The 20,176-nt window shown below is 34.9% G+C and overlaps 1 protein-coding gene and 1 pseudogene across 1 annotated transcript in view; one reads left to right on the top strand and one right to left on the bottom strand.

The window, feature by feature from the left end:
- The window catches only part of OCA2 (OCA2 melanosomal transmembrane protein), a 313,841-nt gene that overhangs the window by 59,457 nt on the left and 234,208 nt on the right, over positions 1-20,176 (bottom strand). The window contains exons 16-17 of the mRNA XM_031959092.1: positions 12,354-12,411; positions 7,789-7,897 (exon numbers count right to left, since the gene is read on the bottom strand). Coding sequence (XP_031814952.1) covers positions 7,789-7,897; positions 12,354-12,411 — 167 coding nt within the window. The remainder of the gene's footprint in view (positions 1-7,788; positions 7,898-12,353; positions 12,412-20,176) is intronic.
- On the top strand, positions 2,901-2,997 carry LOC111719991 (annotated as a pseudogene).

Genomic DNA, 20,176 nt, shown 5'->3' with positions numbered 1-20,176 from the left:
CAATCAACATCAATTTATTACACACTTACAATATGTTAGGCACCGTGCTAAGAACTGGTGTGAAGAAAGGACAAAAATCACTTTTTACCCTAAAAAGACTTACAAGGATAATGAGAAAGACAACATTAAAAAATTCAATTTAGATGGAATATATGAGAATTGGATGAGGATTTAGTTTCCACAGAATTACATAAAAAATTAAAATCAGAGAAACAAAAATGAAACCTAAAGGTTAGGCTTACATGGAACAAAATAAAGTAATCTTATAGAGGAAAGCAATAAATTAGAATAAGAAACATGCTATTGGTAGATGCAGAAGGGATGTATACACAAACAATAGGAAATGTAGGTGCTTACACTTCTGTGGAGGAGTTAGGCACTTCAAATAGGCTATAAACTCTGTAGTATCTAGCCATTGATGGAAACAAAAGAAGGACTTGAATTTTAAAACAGAGAAGAAAAGGCTGTGCATTTGCACTTCAAAAGTGTGCATACTAATTCAGACACCCACTCTTGCAAGAAATTAAAATAAAATTTTTCTTGCACTCATCTGGAGAGTCAGTGTAGTTCTTGGTAGGTTGCTGGTTTCTTACAGAATATAATTTTAAAAGAGATTGCACCAGGTCAAAGCTCAAAGGAAAGTAAAAGACCATTTATTCTATCTCTCCTCTTTTTTCAAATGAAGAAACTGACCCCCAAAGAGATGAGGTAATTCTCTCAAGCTCTCAAACTGGCAAAGCTGGGACTTAACTTATGGGTTCAAGTACAATGTTCTTTCCACCACACAAATGATTTAAAGGAAATGTATAGTAAATGTTTTTATTAAATAAATTAACTCTCTTTTCCTGTAATGTATCTTTTTTGTAAAGAATTTATATTTTTCACATATTTACAGAATTACCTGCATAGTTATACTACTTTAAAATGAGGATTATGGGGAAGTTAGATAACCCAGTGGGATAGCATTGGTCCTGGAATCACAGGATCTGAATTCAAATCCAGTCTCAGACACTTAATACTCACTAGCTGTGTGACAGCTGTGTGACAGCTTAATACTCACTAGCTATGTTGTGTCAGCAAGTCACTTAACTCCAGTTTCCTCACAAAAAGTTTTTTTCATTAAATGAGGGATATATGGAAAGTAGAAAATATAAAAAATCATTGAGTATTCATTGAATAAATGAAAGGACTGGAGTCATATGGGGTTAATCAGTAAAGACGTCATAAAAATGAGTCTAAAGAACTCTGTAGGAGGCAAGAAATGTCATCTAGCAGAAAAGGAATGAGGAAGCCATCTCTAATTCTGGGCTTTCTGCCTCAAAAGGGAGGTGAATAAAATAGATAGGGTTTAGCAGAGAGCCACAGTGATGAAAAAAGGAATAGAAAGTACCTTCCAAGAAGAAAAGTTAAAGCAACTGGAAAAGAAAAAAAAGTGCATTTTAATAATGGTCCTCATATAAAACATTCATCTCTTAATGGAGGCTGATAAACTGATAATTTTAGTCTATATTGAAAGCCAAACAAGAGAAAATAAGAATAAAATATCCATTTAAAAATATGTTGAGGTAATCTGTGTGTGGAAAAGTATACCTGGAGAGGTAGCAAGCCTGAATGGGACTTAGATTCCAGTGATAGAATGATATATGGAACAAAGGACTGGTCAATAGGAATCCAATCTTAAAAAGCACATACAGTGTGCTAAGCATGAGGCAATCTCCCACATAGACTTTGAATTGTGCAGAAATGTATAACAACAATTTCCTGAATATTTATCATATGGCAAACTTTCTTGATTAAATATTGAATATTCATATATAATATTTCCATAAGTACAACTCTGATTCTCTTTTCTAGTAGCGAATATGACAATAATTGCTCTAAGCCCCTTGGTAGGGAGAGGAGTGCATTCAGCAGTCTCTTCCTACCGGTTCCCTATCTCTCCACCTGGGCCAACACATGATTACACCTGTTTCTTAGCCTCTTTGCATCTGAGTTCATGTTTTCCAGCTACCAAAGTGGTATAAGGGATCATTTAATGCCAGTTTAAGGGGATATTTATCATTCTTCTCTTGCTATAGAAATAAATATCTCTTTATAAAAATTAATTGATACTAAAGCATTTATAACTAGATCAATCAATGATATTAGTGAAAAATCAGCTTCAACTGGCAATTGTTCTTGGGTAGAATATAATAAAATAAGGGCTTAGGCAATAATATTAGAAAAATTAATCTCAACCCTTTAGGATTACACCTAGAACACTAAAGGGGAGATTAACTTGTTCTGGGAACTCATCTTTCCATAAGAGTTAGAATTGTAATGAGAACCTCCCCAGAACTTATAAGGTATAAAGAGCTGTAGAGATCTATGTATGCAAGTTCAATTGCATTTGCAACAATCCAAATTAGTAGTGTCAACCTTTGTTTTCCAGAGTTTAGTCTAAGAAAGACAAAACAGGTTATATTTGTGGTTTTATTCTTCCTAAATAGGCAGACATGTATACATGGGAGTACAGTTTGAATTGAGTTCAAAGTAGACCTAAACAGAAGGGTAATAAAGACAAAAATCAAAGTGGGGAGGGGTATAATTGCATAGTGGTGTTTATCAGGTCATCTCTGGCTGGGTTGTTTTTCAAAACTGTGAGTTAATATGAATCATTTTGAGTTGGTTTTCTGGCATAGCAGGGGAAGTTCTGGGTTTACTATGCAAACAATGCAAACAACTACTGATGTGCAAATACTACATGAAATTTCCATTATGCCCAGCTTAAGGAATGCTCAATTTTATCTGATTCCCAAGACAGTCCGACCTCATTTAGATAGGAAGGGACTTGAGTAAATCAAGGTGATTTAGAGTCATCAATCATTCCATGTTCATATTAATAAAGGTTTGTACTGAACTTGCTTTAGCAGCACATATGCTAAAATTGGAACATTACAGAGAAGATGGCCCTTGCACAAGGAAGATACACAAATTCATGAAGTGTCCCATTTTTTAAAAAATCACATGAGGGAGAGATCTCTTCCATTTGAAGACCTGGGGGAAAATTTGGAAAAGTATTATAGAGGTGATGGGTCTCAAGTGGGCCTTTGCAGGATGGATGGGTCAGTATCATCAGGAGAGCAGGTTGTTCGAGGGCATGGACACAGCCTTAGCAAAGATGTAGAGAGGAAAAAGCTCGGGATGGGAATCCATCTGGCCATCTGGTCCTATGCTGACAGAATTAGCCATAGGACTTTGTAGTCTGCTTCTAAGTCTCACAATGCGTCTTCCTTTGCATATGGAAGAATTAGGTGGGAGCCCTTGACTATCCTGATCGCAGAGTGAAATTTAGTGAGTCCCCTGCATCTCAGAATTCCCGTCACCCCAGCATCAGTTTGGCTTTATCTGGCTGATAGAATTTTTCTTCTGTGTCCAATGTGACCCAGGAATTTTGATTACGTGTGTCTATCTTCAAACATCATCAGAAAATGGCTCCCACTGTGGAATCATATGCTTCAAGGGTGGTCAATTCTAGCCCAATAGTGTTTCCATTCTTTGTTTTATCTCTCTAGCAATAAATTGTAACCAAACAGTTAATATGGAGACAGCAGCTTATTTGAAAGGAAAGCTTTAAATTCAACAGTGAAGGGTTTGCACTTAATTTTGGAATCAATTAGTAACCAGATATTAACAAATATTGACTGAGTGCCATCATTCCCTGTGTTCTCTGCCAAAGGGATTACGATGGTAAACAAAATGTGACCCCTGCCTATACAGAGCTTGCAATCTAGCTGAAGAAGTGATATTATCCCATTAAAGGATGAATATGTCTGAGCATAGGTACCCCTGAAGGCCAGAGAACAAAAAGTCTATAGGCCACAGACAGTGAAAAAAGCCCTGACTTGAGAGTTCAAGGAGCTCTGGGGCTCACTAGCTGCATAGTGTTGTGCAGCCCCTACCCCTTTCTAGGTCTAAGTTTCCTCATCTGTAAAAAGGGGGTTGGATTAGCTGATCACTAGCGGCTGTTCCACCTATAAGTCCTTTGTTGTGATGCTCTTTTATTAAGGAGAAAACTGTTTCAGAGAAGGGGACCTGTCAGAAGATCCATGAGCTCTGGATGACTCTCCAGTCATTTTTAGTAGTAACTGCTGCCAGTTCTGAACCTCTATTCTTTGAATTACTTCCATTTAATTCAGCATACATCTATTAACCATTTACTGTGTACAGGTCCTCTCCCACTCCCTTACTGACCCCCTGTATAATCCTTGAGTGGTCTCTACATCTCACTATTCCAGACTCAAAAAGAGCCTTTTCAAAGGAGCAATCTGTACTCATCCTAAAACCAAAACCAGGCAAGATGAGCCATTGGATGCAAAGTGATGAACTGAAGGGAGCCCATTTTTAAGATACTATCTTAGTAGCAGGGATAATGCTGAGTTTTGCAAGAATTAAGCCACAGCTTTCAACTTAATACTACAAATATTTAGTTAGCATCCACTACCCTCAAGGTACTCTCCCAGCTGTTGGGAATAGAAAAACTATAATTAGTGATAATAATAAACACCCTCAGGTTACTTCTATTCCATTGAGGGATACAATGAATATCCAAAGAAGTAAATACAAAGTAATGCCATCTTTCTAGAACGAGAGAACATTAATAACTGGAAAATGAGGAAAAGCCTCAGGTAAAAAAAAATAGCATCAGTGCTGAGTTTTGAAGGAAGCTAAGGACTGTACAAGATAGAGTGAGGGGAGGAATGTTCCAGTAATTAAAATACCTTGGAACAGTATCTTGCTGATAAAATGACTTTACAGTTTACCTATCCTTCCTCAGATTCAAAACAAAATATCAGACTTGATCCTTACCTTACAAATCAATATTCTCTGGAAATTGAGGGAATGTCCATCAATTGGAGAATGACAGAATTAGTTATATATGAATGTAAGGGAATACTCTTCAGTGTGTGAGTCTTAGTTCATAGTTTGAAAGACTTCAGGAAGATATTCTTGAAGTCACAGAAGAGATAGTTAATGGGCTAGTCTTTAAAGGACAATTAAAAATTCTTTGTGTACAGCCTTATACACTAAAAATCTGGGGCTTGGCTAGCAAGCTAGACACTAAGGTAATGAAGATACCATGGACAGCAATAGTAAAGTCAGAATTAGGAGATTCACAGTTAAGAAGAAAGCAAATGGGGCAGGTAGGTGGTAGATAGGTCACCAGCCCTGAAGTCAGGAGGACCTGAATTCAAATCTGGTCTCGGACACTTAACACTTCCTAACTGCGTGATCCTGGACAAGTCACTTAAACCCAATTGCCTCAGGTATTAAAAAAAATCAAATAAGTTCAGTTTGGACTTAAAGAGTAAAAATTATGTAGTACATATACTGAAGATAACTAGAGATGTAAATACGTAGTGAAAGAAAGTGATAGATACTAAGAGATAGAGATTTAAAAATCTGCACAGAATGGCAATAATGTGCTAACATATCTAAGAATCCAAAAGAAATAGAATATCTACAAAATATAAAATGTCCAGATTAAAAGAAACTAAATTGGAATCTTAAATCACACAATTTCAGAAAAAGAAAAAGAACCAGTTGTAGAGGAATGATGACAGGGGAAAAAAACAATCCCAGTCCAGATGGAATTCTATCAAATGTTTAAACATCACTTCATACCTGTTCTATAAAAATTATTCTGGAGGAGAGAGGGAGAGAGAAAATAAATTACCAGGTTCAACTTATGAGACAAATATACCTAAATCAGACAAATATAAAAAAAAACCACAAAATAGTATAATTAATGCATATCTATTCTTAAATATTAATTAAAATTTTAGCAAAAAGATTCAGTAACTTATCAAAAAAATCATTTACCATGATCAAAAATTTATACTTGAGGTACATTATGATTAAACATTGGGAAAACAACATGATTAATCATATGAAAAACAAAAACATCTCAAACCTTTGGTTATATAAATAGATGCAGAAAAAGCTTTTAACCATAACATTCACTTATACTAATAAAAACAAAACATTGAAAGCGTTGACATAAAAGGATTTTTAATGTAATATAAAGTAACATATCTAAAAAAATCTAGCATTATACACAAATAGAAACTACTATAAATTTTCCAAAATATAAGAATAAAATAAAGATGCTCCTTTTCTTCACTGTTTTTATCATGAATATAAAAATCTTAACTATTACAAGAACAGAAACAGAAATTAAAGGCATGAAAATAGTTTAAAAAAGGAGATAAAACTATCCCTCTATTTACTGAGAATATGATTATTTATTTAGAAAATTGAAAGGAGAAAGAAAGAGAGAGAGGAAGGTAGGAAGAAGGAAGGAAGGAAGGAAGGAAGGAAGGAAGGAAGGAAGGAAGGAAGGAAGGAAGGAAGGAAGGAAGGAAGGAAGGGAGGGAGGGAGGAAGGAAGGAAGGAAGGAAGGGAGGGAGGGAGGAAGGAAGGAAGGAAGGAAGGAAGGAAGGAAGGAAGGAAGGAAGGGAAAGAAAAGCTAGAAAAATAAGGAAGGAAGGAAAAGGGATCAGCTAAGGAAGATAACTTTGATTTCTTTTAAAATATTTCTTTTTCTCAATAAAGAATAAATTATAATCTAGAATTGCTATTTCCTGCCCTTAATAGTCTTAAGAATGTATGGTCAGACTAACGTAAACTTATAGTAAGTATGCCAAGCACAGCACAGAAGATGATTTTGTGGGATTTTGTAGGATTTCCTTGAACTATCAGTCAAAGAAGACTGAAAACCTGGGGTGGCCAGAGAAGATTAATTGGGCCCTTTTACATGGACATATCAACAATCCTCTGTGCTGTTCTGTAAGTAAACCTGAAATCCTCCTGTTGTATCAGCAACCATAAGATCTTATCAAGCTTTCACAGATATCCCTGAGCCAGGGATGTTCCTTGCTTTATGGAAAAATCTGATCTTGATTGACAATATGCCAGATATTCTAAGTCAGGGATGCCTCCTTGCTTATGGCCTTATAATCCTCTTCACCAAACCCTTTCATGAGCCCAGTTCTAACTGCAGATCCTTATGCATTCACTCCCACTTGAGAGAAAGCTCATGTACAGCCTAATATCGTTTTGTTTTTCTTAAACTGAACTCTGGAAAAAGTTGACAATTTTTAAGGACATTCAGACCAGTCACTGCTATCATCTCTTCTTTTACTCTTTCTGACAGCTTCCATCTGTGCTTCTCCCTCAAAAAGGGTACACCCTACTCAAAAAAAAAAAAAAAAAAAAAAAAAAAAAAAAAAAAAAAAAAAGAATCATATCTCTTCCTGTTGAGAGAAGTAACTTATTCACTTTCCTCCTCATGATGCTTTTACCTCACCCTCACCCCCAAATAAGAAGATATAACCTCTCTTCCACCTCTGTTCCTACTATGGAAAGGTTTCATCTCTAACCAGAACTCAAATGAATTGGTGGTGAAATGACAGAAGATTTAGGAATCATTGAATACTAATAATGTAAAATTTGAGGCAACTATTTAGTGGCTAGAACACTGGGCCTAGAGTCAGGAAGACCTAAGTTCAAATACTAACTATATAAACCTGGGCAAGTCTTTAATCTCTGTTTCCCTTAATGTATTATGGAAGGAAAATGGCAAAAGGCTCTAATATTTTTGCCTAGAAATCTCTGTGGACAACATTGGCATGTGTCACAAATAGACACAACTCAACAGCAACCATGTGAAATTTGCCATCCCTTGTCTTTATCAGATTCAACATCCATCAATAAGAAAAATAAAAATAATTAAGTCATACTACTCACCAAGATCTAGGTGAATGCCTGGTACAAATGAATTGAGAAAGAACATGAAGATAACAAATCCCAGCACAGTCAGGCATTTGATGAGGAGAATTTTGTCTGCTATCCTATGCTGTGGAAAGAAAAACATAAGTATGTGACCCAGAATACCCTTATGAATTCAGCAATGTGTTCATTTTTAAAGTATATTTTATTTTTATTAATACCTTTTATTTCAGAATACATGCTTCCCTATTACTCTATCAATTGAGGAAGATATACAAAGAGAAGAGGAGGAGGAAACAACTCAGCAACATTAGCCAGCACTGGGGCTGTATGATGACAGTGTTTTGGAATACTTCATACCTATAGTCCTCTAACACTGCATTGGGGGGAAAATGCATTTTTCCACTGTTCTTTGGGACCAGTGTGGGTTTAGTCATTATAATTTCACAGAATCCAGTTCCTTTATTGTTGTTTTTTGTTTTTACATCGTTGTATTTGTAACACAAATCCCAAAGCCCATTGGTAAGGGACTCATTTTTCACTGGAAATTAATGCCTCATGTTTGGTGAAGGGTAGAACAGAATTTGTAAGAGGAGAGAGAAGAGCTCTAAGTTCTTCAAGTGTTTGGCTCTGCTTCAAATCTCATCAAGTGCCTTGAAGTTTGTTCAAGCTCTATAGTTGCTTCTGGCACTTCTGGTTTCCAGCTTTGAGAAGAAGACAGAAGGAGCCAAACCAACTTTATGTACTGAAGAAAAAAGACTCTGAGAAGAAAGTGCCATGAGAGGAGGTGGCAGTCTCTACCATCTCCTTATCCCCTACATTCCACAATGGAGACTTCAGGGAACTTCCTGGGATTTGGGTAGGGTGGTGGGAAAGAGAGAGCTAAGACTCTCTGCAATACGTCAGTTTCCCTGCCTCAGTTTCCCTGAATTATAATACCTGTTTCCCTGCCTCAGTTTCCCTGAATTATTATGTTATACCTTGAAGAAAATATTATGGCCATCCCCCTTTTCTTTAACCCATTAAGCTCTGGTCACTCTCACATTCCAATGAGTCATAAAACTCCTAATCTCTTATCTCAAATGCCTGGGTGCTCACTATCTTTTGCCCCAGACGCTGTGTCTCTTGCTCTCAACTTTCTTGACCCCCAACCTGTCAGAATTAAGAAGTTATGGTCCTTTCTGAAATTATGACTTACCCAGTGTTCTGCTCCACCACCACCCCTTGCCTTTGTTTCCCTGATAGCCGGAGCTCTATAAGTTTCTGGAATTAATTGCTCACTGCTGGATGCTTTGAGACAAGAATCCCATTCAGCTGGCTAATTTCAGCTAGTCCAATTTTCCACTATTAAAATATTAAAAACCTAATCTCTGTCTTGCCTCAGTTTCACTAGCATTAAATCTCTTGGTGGAACTGAGTTACCTTTCTCCTATAGGAGAACTCATACATTCTGTCGTAGGCCTTCTCTGATTTATGCTTGCTATGGACTTGGATAAATGGGTTTCTTTGCTACCTGCTATCTTGTGTTCATTGTGGAGCTAGTATTTGGGAAAAGAGTTAAGCTTTGGATTTAGGGACTGGGGGTCCTCCTTTATTCCATTTTGAAGAATGATCAGAAGATAACTTGCACCTAAATACTATATTTCCCGCTAGATTAATAATATTTAAGGGAAGAGGTAGATATGATTTTACCCCAGCACACTCTTTCTCTGAAGCAAGCAGAGTGAGAAAGCTTCTGGGTCCAAACACTTGCTTCTCCTCTTGTAGGAATTAAAATCTCTTTGAAGAAGGGTAAGGGAGAAAGAAGCTAAATGACATCTCCATGCTGCAAGTGGGTGACAGCCCTCTCTATATAGTCACTGTGTGTGTAGTTTTCCTGTTTGTATTTCCAATGTATTGTGTCAGTGTATATGTCTTCCCATCAATGTCATCATTAGAGAAAGATATCAAGCTATTTAGGTTTTTCTTTTTTTTTTTTTAATTTGCTATTTATTTTTTTTAGGTTTTTTCTTAAGAATTAGGCACTTGTTTTGTTTCCAATTCTTTGCCCCCACCAAAAGTGTTGCTGTGAAAATTTTGAATGTCCTTGGCATCTACACCTACCAATAAAATCTCTGGGTCAAAAGGTATAGACATTTTAGACACATTTTTAAACGTATTCCAAACAGGAAATTTGTTCTTAAACCATTCCTAATTTGAATCAGTACCATAACTTTCTTCTAAAAAAAAGGGAGGATTACATACAGGAAGGGGGGAAATTAGAAATTTAATTAATTAGTTAATTTAATTCAAAAAGTAGATAAAATTTGTTAAAAGAAAAAGATAAAAATTTAGTGTATTTTTAAAAACATGAGAAAGCAAATAGTGATTTAGAAATTGAAGTAGACTAACTAAAAAGGTGAGAGAAGTACATTTTCACTATGCAGTACAGAAAACCTTTGAAGTACAATCTGTCCTTGTTCCCCAGCACAACACTATAAAAGAGCACTGTTCTGGTTTCTTTGCAGTATCAAAGGTATCCTTAAACAGACAAATACCATTAGATCAACTGGGGAATTTAAAGATTTTCTACAAATGCCTGGGTGGTTGTATATATTTAGTTCAATATTCTTCCTACTTCACAGAATACAATGCCATGACTTCACTGTTCCCAAGAGAAGCAAACCTTCCAGGAGAAAGGTAGCAAGTAAAGCTGAGTAAAGCAGTGTAAGCTATCTGCCTACTAGTTGTTAGAGACATTTGTCATCTATCAATCTTCAAAGACCACAGATTTTAGGAGCAGAGTCTAGAAAGAGATTTAAAAGGGCATTTTCACAGAACAAACATTTTCAGAGTCTGGGTGGGGCAGAGAAACCAGAATGTTTTTACCTGCTAAATGTTCATACCCTACCACTTTTAATTAATTTTAATTTATGAGACTGGCGTTTCCACAATGATGATACTGAAAAGCAACTCTATTTGTTCCCTATTAAAGTCATCCCAGAAATGAGAAACAATTTTTCCATCTCTCTGGTCAGACAAAGATTTGAGATTGCATTTTAACTCCTGCCAGTACAAACAAAAATGTTTACAGAGAAGCTGTATTCATCCAAGGGACTTATGAAAGAAGCAGGGAACAAATATGCAGTTCTCTAGCTTGGGACTTTTGCCTGAAGCAACAACAAACCTTTAAGACTTTGAGCAGAGAATGGTGTCCCATCTTTGCCTCTGTTAGCCTGAGCCTACCAGAAATGCACTGGTAGGGGAAGGGTAAGAGAAATCTAATGAATTATTATCTATTAATGAATAGATGAGGCAGCATCCTTCATTGTGTGATTCCATGGGCAACAAAAAAGCACCAAAGAAAATCTCTGTCATCTGCTGTTCTGATTCCTAAAATGGTTTTACCTGGGAACAGAGCTTTTTATTTAGACATCAGCTATACATAGAAGAGAAAAAAGTGTTAAATTCACACTGAGCTTTAAATAATGCTAAATTTAAGAATCTGAGTGGGGTCAGGACCACCTGGGTTCAAATCTGACCTCAAACACTTAACATTTACTAGCTACGTGTGCCTCTGGGAAAGTTACTTAACCCCAATTGCCTTGCCAAAAAAAAATCTAAGAATTTGGTCAAATCCTGGCTCAGCTATGTGACCTATTCAGGTCACTTAATCTTCATAGTCTTCAGTTTTCTTATAGATAAAATAAGAATGATGAATTAGATGACCCTAAATCTATGATTCTATGGGATAAGATCAGTTTGAGAATTTTGATGAACGACATAAAGTATGAAAAGGCAGAGTGGGTTGGAGAATGGCAAATAAAATAGATATCAAGGCAAAGAGAAATTTTTCATACTCATGAATTTAACTAGAATTCAATGTATCCTAAAGCATTTTTAAGCTAATAGGTATAATACGTAATATATGCTATTCAACAAATGGAATACAACCTACTCCCTTCAAATACATAACAACTTCTGTGACCAAAATTGTAATTTTTTTTTCTTTAAACAAATATCTGGTTTCTCTTTAATCAGGCCACATTGGGAATATTAGTTTTTTTCTTTCTATCCACATACTAAAATTTCTTTAAATAATGATAATTATTGGCATCCTCTGCCACAATGGTTTATAAATGAGTTTCTATTCTAAATCAGTATTACTCTTGGCTGCCATATCCCTCCACTTAGCATAAAGATCAAGTATTTTTTGTCTAAGGAAGTTTCTAGGTTCTTTAGGCCTCCTCTTGAGACTGGTTTACATTAATTCAATGTTTCTAATTGATTCATTTAAAATCATTTTGGGATTTAAAACCCTAAAATCCTTCATTATAAAGCAATTTGATCCAAAAGTTGGTCCTACTGACTTGGACTCCAGTTTTTGTTATGTACCTTCTATAAATTTTACTTAACACTCATCTGCTATCTAACATGGAAGACACAGATACTTATCCTTGCCTCTCTCCCTTACCCCCACCAAAAAAAAGCAACATAGTACTGCATATTTTATTATACTCTGTGGGTATGTTAGGAAATGAGTATCCCTTTGTGTATGCTTGAAGAATTCTTTTAAAATAAGATATGTTCTCATTATTATTTACCTTTTTTTGTAGCTCCTGGATATTTGTCTCCCAGTTTTTATCTTCTTGAGAAATTTGTCTACAAAAGAAGGTGACATTTATTATATTTCCTGTAATACTAAACAGTCAAGTAAAACCTATTTTAATCAACAGAATTTTTAAGATCTTCCTCTAGAGAGTTTGCTAACTTCTAGTCACCTTTTAAATCTTGTCCCCTCACCAGTTAACTTGACTTTTTCTTTCTCTGAAATTTAATTTCATGTCATTTTTAGGCAAAAACATTGGATGTGTAATTCCATGAGTCATTCATTCTCAACATTATTCAACTTTCATTTTATGATGGAATTTTCAAATTATTAGATTATCACTATACTAGATTATCACTAAAATAAAATTCTCATCTTAGTGCTCAAGGAACTTTGCTGATAGCAATAATGGATTTTTGTATTAATGCATCCTGTCTCAAGTATCTTCAATAGTAACATCAAAATGATATCTGTGCAGGAGTAAAAAGTAACTAAAAGAGACATTGCGCGGTATTTTCCATTTTAGGTGGAGAGTTAATCAATGCTATCAATTCTAAAGCATATTGAAATATTTGTTTTGCCTTAGTTTGTAAAGAAACTCATTATCCATTTGCTTCTGTCACTAACAAGTCCCATCAAAGTGCTTAATCAGTATTTGTTGAGATAATCTGAATTTGTTACCATGTCTTTAGATAAGTCACCAATATACAGAGCAGCTAGATAGAACAATGGATAGAGTCCTGGGTCAGGAGTCAGAAAGACCTGAAATTTACTAGTTGTATGATACTGCATAAGCTAGTTTTCCTCTATACACTCCAATTTTTTTCATATGTAAAATGGGAATAATAGTATCACCTCCTTCACAGGGTTGTAGTGAGGATTAAATGATATGATAATTGTAAAGTGCTTATTGCACAGTGCCTAACACATTAACTATATAAATATTAACTATTATTCTTAAGAGAAATGAACCTCAGGGCTCAAATCTAATCTGTATCTAAAAAGGAATTCTTCCTGCAACATGGCTGATCATGGACTCCAACACTTCCAAAGGGCCAGAACAAAATGCTTCCAAAACTAACCTATTCTATTTTTGGACCTAGTTACTATGTTGGGGCAAGAAATTTTTCCTCATATCAAAATTAAATTTATTTATTTGTGAGAAAGCATTGTCAATTTATCTAGTTCTGTGTTCTACTTTTAAGAGGAATAAGTATGACATCTATCCCATATGACAGACCTCAAAATAAAGATAAATATCAGGTCTTCCTTTAATCTTTTCTTCTTCAGACTAAATATCTCCAATTGCTTTAACCAATTTCTATATGACCCAAGGATCTTCATAACCCTTGTTTATCTCCTCTGTATTATATCCAATTTATCAACACCTTTCCAAAAAATTGACATTTAGAACTAAACACAGCAAAACTAGAACCTAGAACTAAATATAATTCTTTTGATATAGCTTAACCAGGGCAGAATACAGGACTATTATTTCCTTTCGCTTCTCTTCAAGAATACCAGAATAACATTAATTTTCTTAAATGCCCTATCAGTAGACTCATACCTGCCATGAAGTCTGCTAAATACTACTGATCTTTTTCAAATGAACCATTTTGGGATCATACTATCCCAAATTGTACTTATAAACTTGAGGTGTTTTTTTTTTTCCTAACCCAAGTGTGAAATTTTATACTAAGACCCATTATGTTTCGTTTTATTCAATCTGCCCTAGTGTTCTAGCCTGATGGTGTCAAATTCAAATGGAAACAAAAGCCACCAAGCCATATGTAAGGATCTCTACAGGCTTTTTATGATGTATTTTTTTAAATGTAACATTATGTTTTACTGTACTTTCATTTATTTTGTTAAAACGCTTCACAATTACATTTTAATATAGCTTGGTCAGTATCCCTGGAAGCATGCTTGATTTGACATGTCTGTTCTAGCCTTTGTCCAGCTCTTTTTAAATCCTAACTCTGTGAACTCAAAGTAAACTCAGCTTTATTTCTTCTATAATTTTAATAAGTATACAATCTTTGCAGTTTTCCTATTCATTGATGAAAATTGTAAAATAGCAGAGGACTAGATAAAGATCTCTGAAATGCTTCCCTGACAACTTGATCTCAAAGCATCAGTAACTATTTTTCAGGTATGGACATTCAACCAATTATGAATGTGCCTAATTATTATCATTGTTTAATCCAAGGCTTCTTGAACTTTTTCAACTCATGACTCCTTTCACCCAAGAAATTATTATATGACCCTGAGTATGTATAAATAATAGGTACAAAAATCTAACATTTACTGATAATAAATCATAAAGAAATTAATTTTAAAACAATTCTTTGATATACATGGAATTTCACCATTTATTAAAAATAAAAGCACATTTACATACTAATGAGATGGATATTTTTTTAAATTTTACATAAATAATTAAATCTTGGTGGAATATTTGATATCCTTTTACTGTTGCCAAATTTTTCATGACCCCTATATTGAATTACATGTTTACATATGGGGTTGTAGCCTACAGTTTAAACAGATTTGATTTAGCTCAGATCTCTGCATCTCTTCCACAAGAATAGCAAGAGATATCAGATCAATGTTTTGCAAAAATCTAGGTAACCTGTATTCTTAGCATTCCCTGATTTATCAGCTGAATAACTTATTTTAAAGAGGAAATCATTTTAGAACGTATGGTCTATTCTTGATTAAATCATGCTGACTCTTTTTTGATTGTTGCTTCTTTTGTTAAATATTCACTAACCATTCTAATATGTTCCAAAATTTTTCCAGAAATTGAAGGTAAGCTTATTGCCCTATGGTTAATATAATCCAATCTCTTCTGTTTTGAAAATCAGATTAGTCCCTCTCCAATCTTGAAAGACCTCTCCTATTCTTTATATATATTTTTAAAGACTACTATCAATTGTCTAGCATTCATGTCTGTCTACCAATTGGTTCTGTATCGGATGACATAATCTGACCAGGTGATGAGCTTATTAAGGTAACTGTGTTCTCTTTACCTTTATTCAATTTTTTACCTCCAATTTGAAGATTATTGTTCTTGACAAAAGAAATCAGTGTAATATAAGAATTGAAAAACACTGCCTTTAGTCATCAATCCTGAACAGGGTCTTGCTCCTTTTGAGACTATCCTATTCTTTAATATAATTAGGAAAATTTCTTAAGTTTTTTCTTTAGCTTTCTTCACCTTTAGGTTTCTTTACCAACTCATTTTAGGACTCCTGATACTATTTAAATAGGACCATTACATACTTTTATGTTCATCTTCTTTTACCTGAATCTTGCTTCCATCTCTGTACATGTCTTTTAAAATTTAAGTTGGCTTGTGAATATCCTATTCATCTACATTCATCACTTTAGATGACTCCACTTTTTTCTCCATAGTTTCTTTATCTTAAAATAAGAGACTGAACTAAATGATCTCTACAATTCCTTCCAGCTCTAAAAAAATTTGCGATTTTGTATCCCATAGAAGAGAATTCACTGGTTAATTAAGATTTTTTTTATATGTATGCTTATTTTTAGTCAATTTCCAAAGCCAAAGTAAACAGCATATTTATTATAAAAGACTATGTGAGAAATGCCAAACAGTATAGATAAAGGGAATCTAAGTAAAGACATTCAAGACATAATTTTCTCCATTTTATATTGAGAAGATTTAGGGGTTATTTTGTATTCCAATTCTGAAAGATTTGGGTTACCAACATCTGACTGTACTGGATGAAGTTTAACATCCTGCCTGTAACTCAAGCTATCTATCTATCCTGAGTAAAATTAGAATGGTCTTTCCTGACCTTATTATTTTAAAAAATGGTATCCTGTCCTTAGATCTTCTTTAAAATTTGTAATATTTTATCTGCAAGACTACTTTATAGTTGTCATAAATTTCAGTGTGCAAGATTCAGACTTTTATATCCCAATCTTGAAGCCTAGAAAATGGTTGAACTGCCAAACTCCTTTAGTGAGTCTTTTGCAATTTCCACATTTCATATTTTCTGCTTGAGATCAGCATTACACTTTTATTTCTAGTTTGGTTGTCCTGGTTACAGGCTATCCTAGAAGGTATGCTTTCTACAATTTCTGCATGTAAAATAATTTTTCACTGCTCTGGGATTAACAATACATGCACAAAAAAATCCATCTGCATTGTCCTAGATGAATTTTCCATTCCACCCTATGCCCAAGGCCCTGAATTAAGTTTATACCTCCTAGAATGCTTCTTCCATCTATTATTTCCAGAACCAAGACAAGTGGGAGTTATTTCAGTCAACAGAACCATTTAAAGTTAACTGCTGCTTTTCAAATTGAATTCAATATGCTAGTACCAGGTTAAGAATTTTACATAGTATGTGCATTCTTTTGACCTTCCCTTTCTTTATGACTATTTGAGCTTAAATTTTTAAGAAACTTCTGCAGTTAGGTCAGTGTATCCTAATCTCAATTTACAACATTTTTATTTCTCTCACAGAATTCTCAAGGAAAAAAATAAATTCCCTACATTTCATTGAAAACCTATTCTAATCTTCATGATAAAGCTCTTCAGGAGCTTTGTTCCTGGGTTTTCAAGGGCTATAACAGCATAGTAGACACTTTTTCAGTTCCTCCAAGTTAGAAAAGTATGAGCCTGATAAGAAACCATATATCTGTTGTTATCCATAGATTATCCTAAGTTCACCATTTGGTAGGTTTGTTTTAGCAAATCTCAGTGAAGGGAGCAGAGAAGGAATTTCATATTAAATCATAAATCTTTGGACATACTAATCAAAGAACTTTAAAAATAATCCAAGGACTGCCAGACATTTGCTGAGAGAGACAGGGGTAAAGAACACCGGTAAAGGGAGAAAAATAAGACATGAAAACAAATAATTCCAATACACAGACTTGTGTCCAGGGACTTACTGAGCTCATCTGCTTCACCTTTGCCATGAAAAATCTCTGAAATGGCTTGGGAAAAACAATTTCTACAGGTGACTTTGCAGGAGCCAGCACTAGATACACAAAAGTCACTGAACATTTTTTTTCCAAATCTTTTTTTTCGAGGTTCTTCATTTTATTTTATTTCATTGTAGCAAGTTTATTTATTTTTAATATACATTGTTTTATGAATCATGTTGGGTGAGAAAAATCAGAACAAAAGAGAAAAATCATGGGAGAGATTAAAAAAAAGGCAGAAAAAAGAAGTGAACATAGCATGTGATGATTTATATTCAGCCTCCTTAGATTTATTTATGGAGGAAAAGGAAAATTAACCATACAATCTCACTAATTTTTTTTTCTGAATGCAGATAGAATTTTCTGTCCAAAGTCTATTGGGATTGCTTTATATCACTGAACTTCTGAGAAGAATTAAGCCTTTCACAGTTGATCATCGTTCATTTTTGCTATAATTGTGTACAATATATTCCTGGTTCTGCTTGCTTTGCTCAGCATTAGTTCATGTAAATATGGATCCTTTTCCCCCTTTTAGGACTTCCTTGAGATACAGATCCAGTAATGGCACTGCTGGGTCAAAAAGTATACACAATTTTATAGCCCTTTTGGCACAGTTCCAGATTGCTCTTCAGAATTGTTGGATCATTTCACAACTCCAACAACAACGTATTAGTGTCCCAGTTTTCCCAGATCCCCTCCAACATTTATCATTATCTTTTACTGTCATCTTAACCAATCTGAGAAGTGTGAGGTGGTTCAGTGGGCATTTTTCAAAGTGAAAATGAGAGACACAAGAGATAGCTAGATGGCTCAATGTTTAGAGTACTAGCCCCCAAGTCAGAAGGACCTGAGTTCAAATCTAGCCTCTGACATTTAATACTTAGTAGATGTGTGACCCTAAGCAAGTCATTTAACCCCAATTAATTAACCCAACAAAAAAGAGAGAAGAATAAAATGAAAGATATAGAATGGCAGTAGTGGAGATGGTCTGTTTCCCTCCAACCTTTAGCTATTGCTCTAACCAAGAACTAAAAACTCCCCTAGCAAGAAAAGCCAGAAAACCTGATCAATGCAAATATCCTTTTTGTGAGGGCCATAGAATTAGTTAGTTCCTGTCCAGTCAAGGTCATGTGTGCATACAGGGCAAGCAGGACAACTGGCAAGTCAAAAAGAATCCCATCTTCAAACGGGTACTGGCTGCATTGGTGAGCAGACCCTTTTCCTCCTAGAGTGCAGGAGGAGTCTACAAAACTTGACCATAAATGACCCATGGAATCTCAGTTACCTCCTACATGGAGAAAGTGACTAGAGACATGAAAATTACTTTCAGGGGTTGGTATACGTGGATAATTTTTTTAATCTTTCAAAAGATTGTGGAAGAACATGGAGGATTTATTAAAGTGATACATCAACTGTATGATGCTAATTTTAAACTATCAGTTGACAAGTGTTAGTGATGATAATAATGATAATAACTAATTTGTATACAACTCATAAGGTTTACTTTATATATTACCTCATCTGCTTTGCAATTTCCATTACATAGTACCTTAACAGTACCCACTTTGGCTAAAATATGGACTATTTGGAAAGAAGTAAATGGTAAGAAATATATTACTTTCACCTAGTCACTAAATAAAGGCACATCAGGAAATTTTAAAAAATTATCATGCTGTCAATTAAGACCAACAATAAGGACTCAAAAAGGCTCTTTGTCTGCTGATAAAAATGGGAAGTTTGAATATCAATTATCAGGCAATAGTCACCCTTGCATGAGTCCTTAATACCATCCCATGATGGTCCATTACAGCATCAGTTCTTAATAGTAAACCATGCTTCAGGTCTGAGCTCTTCTGATCCCTCCCCCAACTTCTGACCCAACTTGCTCTAATCATGAAATTCTATAAAAACGTCCACCACTTCACCCATGTTGAGCACCTCTAGGTGCTATCCAGGACCCAAACAGACTGGATTGCATTCTGTCCATTCTCTGACTCCTCTTGCTTTGTGTGAATATTCTTCTCCTTCCCAACAACTCTCGACCCAAACCTCACTTGGTGAACTTTCTCTCTATATGTTTTAGCTTCTTACAAAATTTTGGTTTATTGGAAAGTGCTATACCTCTCAATGATACTAACTCTCTTTTAAGAAGTATGGATCAGCTTCTAAGACTGCAACTATAGTTTCAGTAGCTATAGATATTCCCCAGATTTTTTTTTACTTAAGATATCAAAAAATCAAGAACTAAAAATTGGGAAACATACCTTACTGACAGGATCTCCCTTTTCCCCATACCAGAACTGTGACCAGGAATCATGCCCCAATCCCTTTGAACTTGGCACATAATTGAATATTGTCACTTTTCTCCTAACTGGACTTTGGTATTCTAAACTTTCTTGAGTCTATGTTAAAGAAAGGCAGAGAATACAGAATAGGGCCAAGTTTTGAGAGTCTTTGAATGATAAACAGAAGATTTTATATTTGATGCTGGAGATATCAGGAGCCATTAGAGATCATTTAGAGGGGTGAGGTAACAAGGTCAGAATGGAGGAAAAGTCTTTGGGCATCAGAATTCAAAATAGATTTGAAAGGGAAAAGAATAGAGGAAAGGAGACCAGTTAGATTATTGCAATAGTTCAGATAAGGAATGATGAGAAAAAATTACTCATTAGTGAAGAGAGAGGAAGAGGCAAGATATGAAGATATTGGAGAAATAGTCACCAAGTCTTGGTGACTAATTAGATATATAAGGTGAGGGATGTTGAATAGACAAGAATAACTCTGAAGTCTGAAGTTCAAACATAGTTGATTAGAAAAATGGTAGTTCCTTAGACATTAATACAGGAGTTCTAA

The sequence above is a fragment of the Sarcophilus harrisii genome, chromosome 3 (assembly GCF_902635505.1).
Source record: "Sarcophilus harrisii chromosome 3, mSarHar1.11, whole genome shotgun sequence".
Classification (NCBI taxonomy): Eukaryota; Metazoa; Chordata; class Mammalia; order Dasyuromorphia; family Dasyuridae; genus Sarcophilus; species Sarcophilus harrisii.
This window is presented reverse-complemented; position numbering and strand designations above follow the sequence as displayed.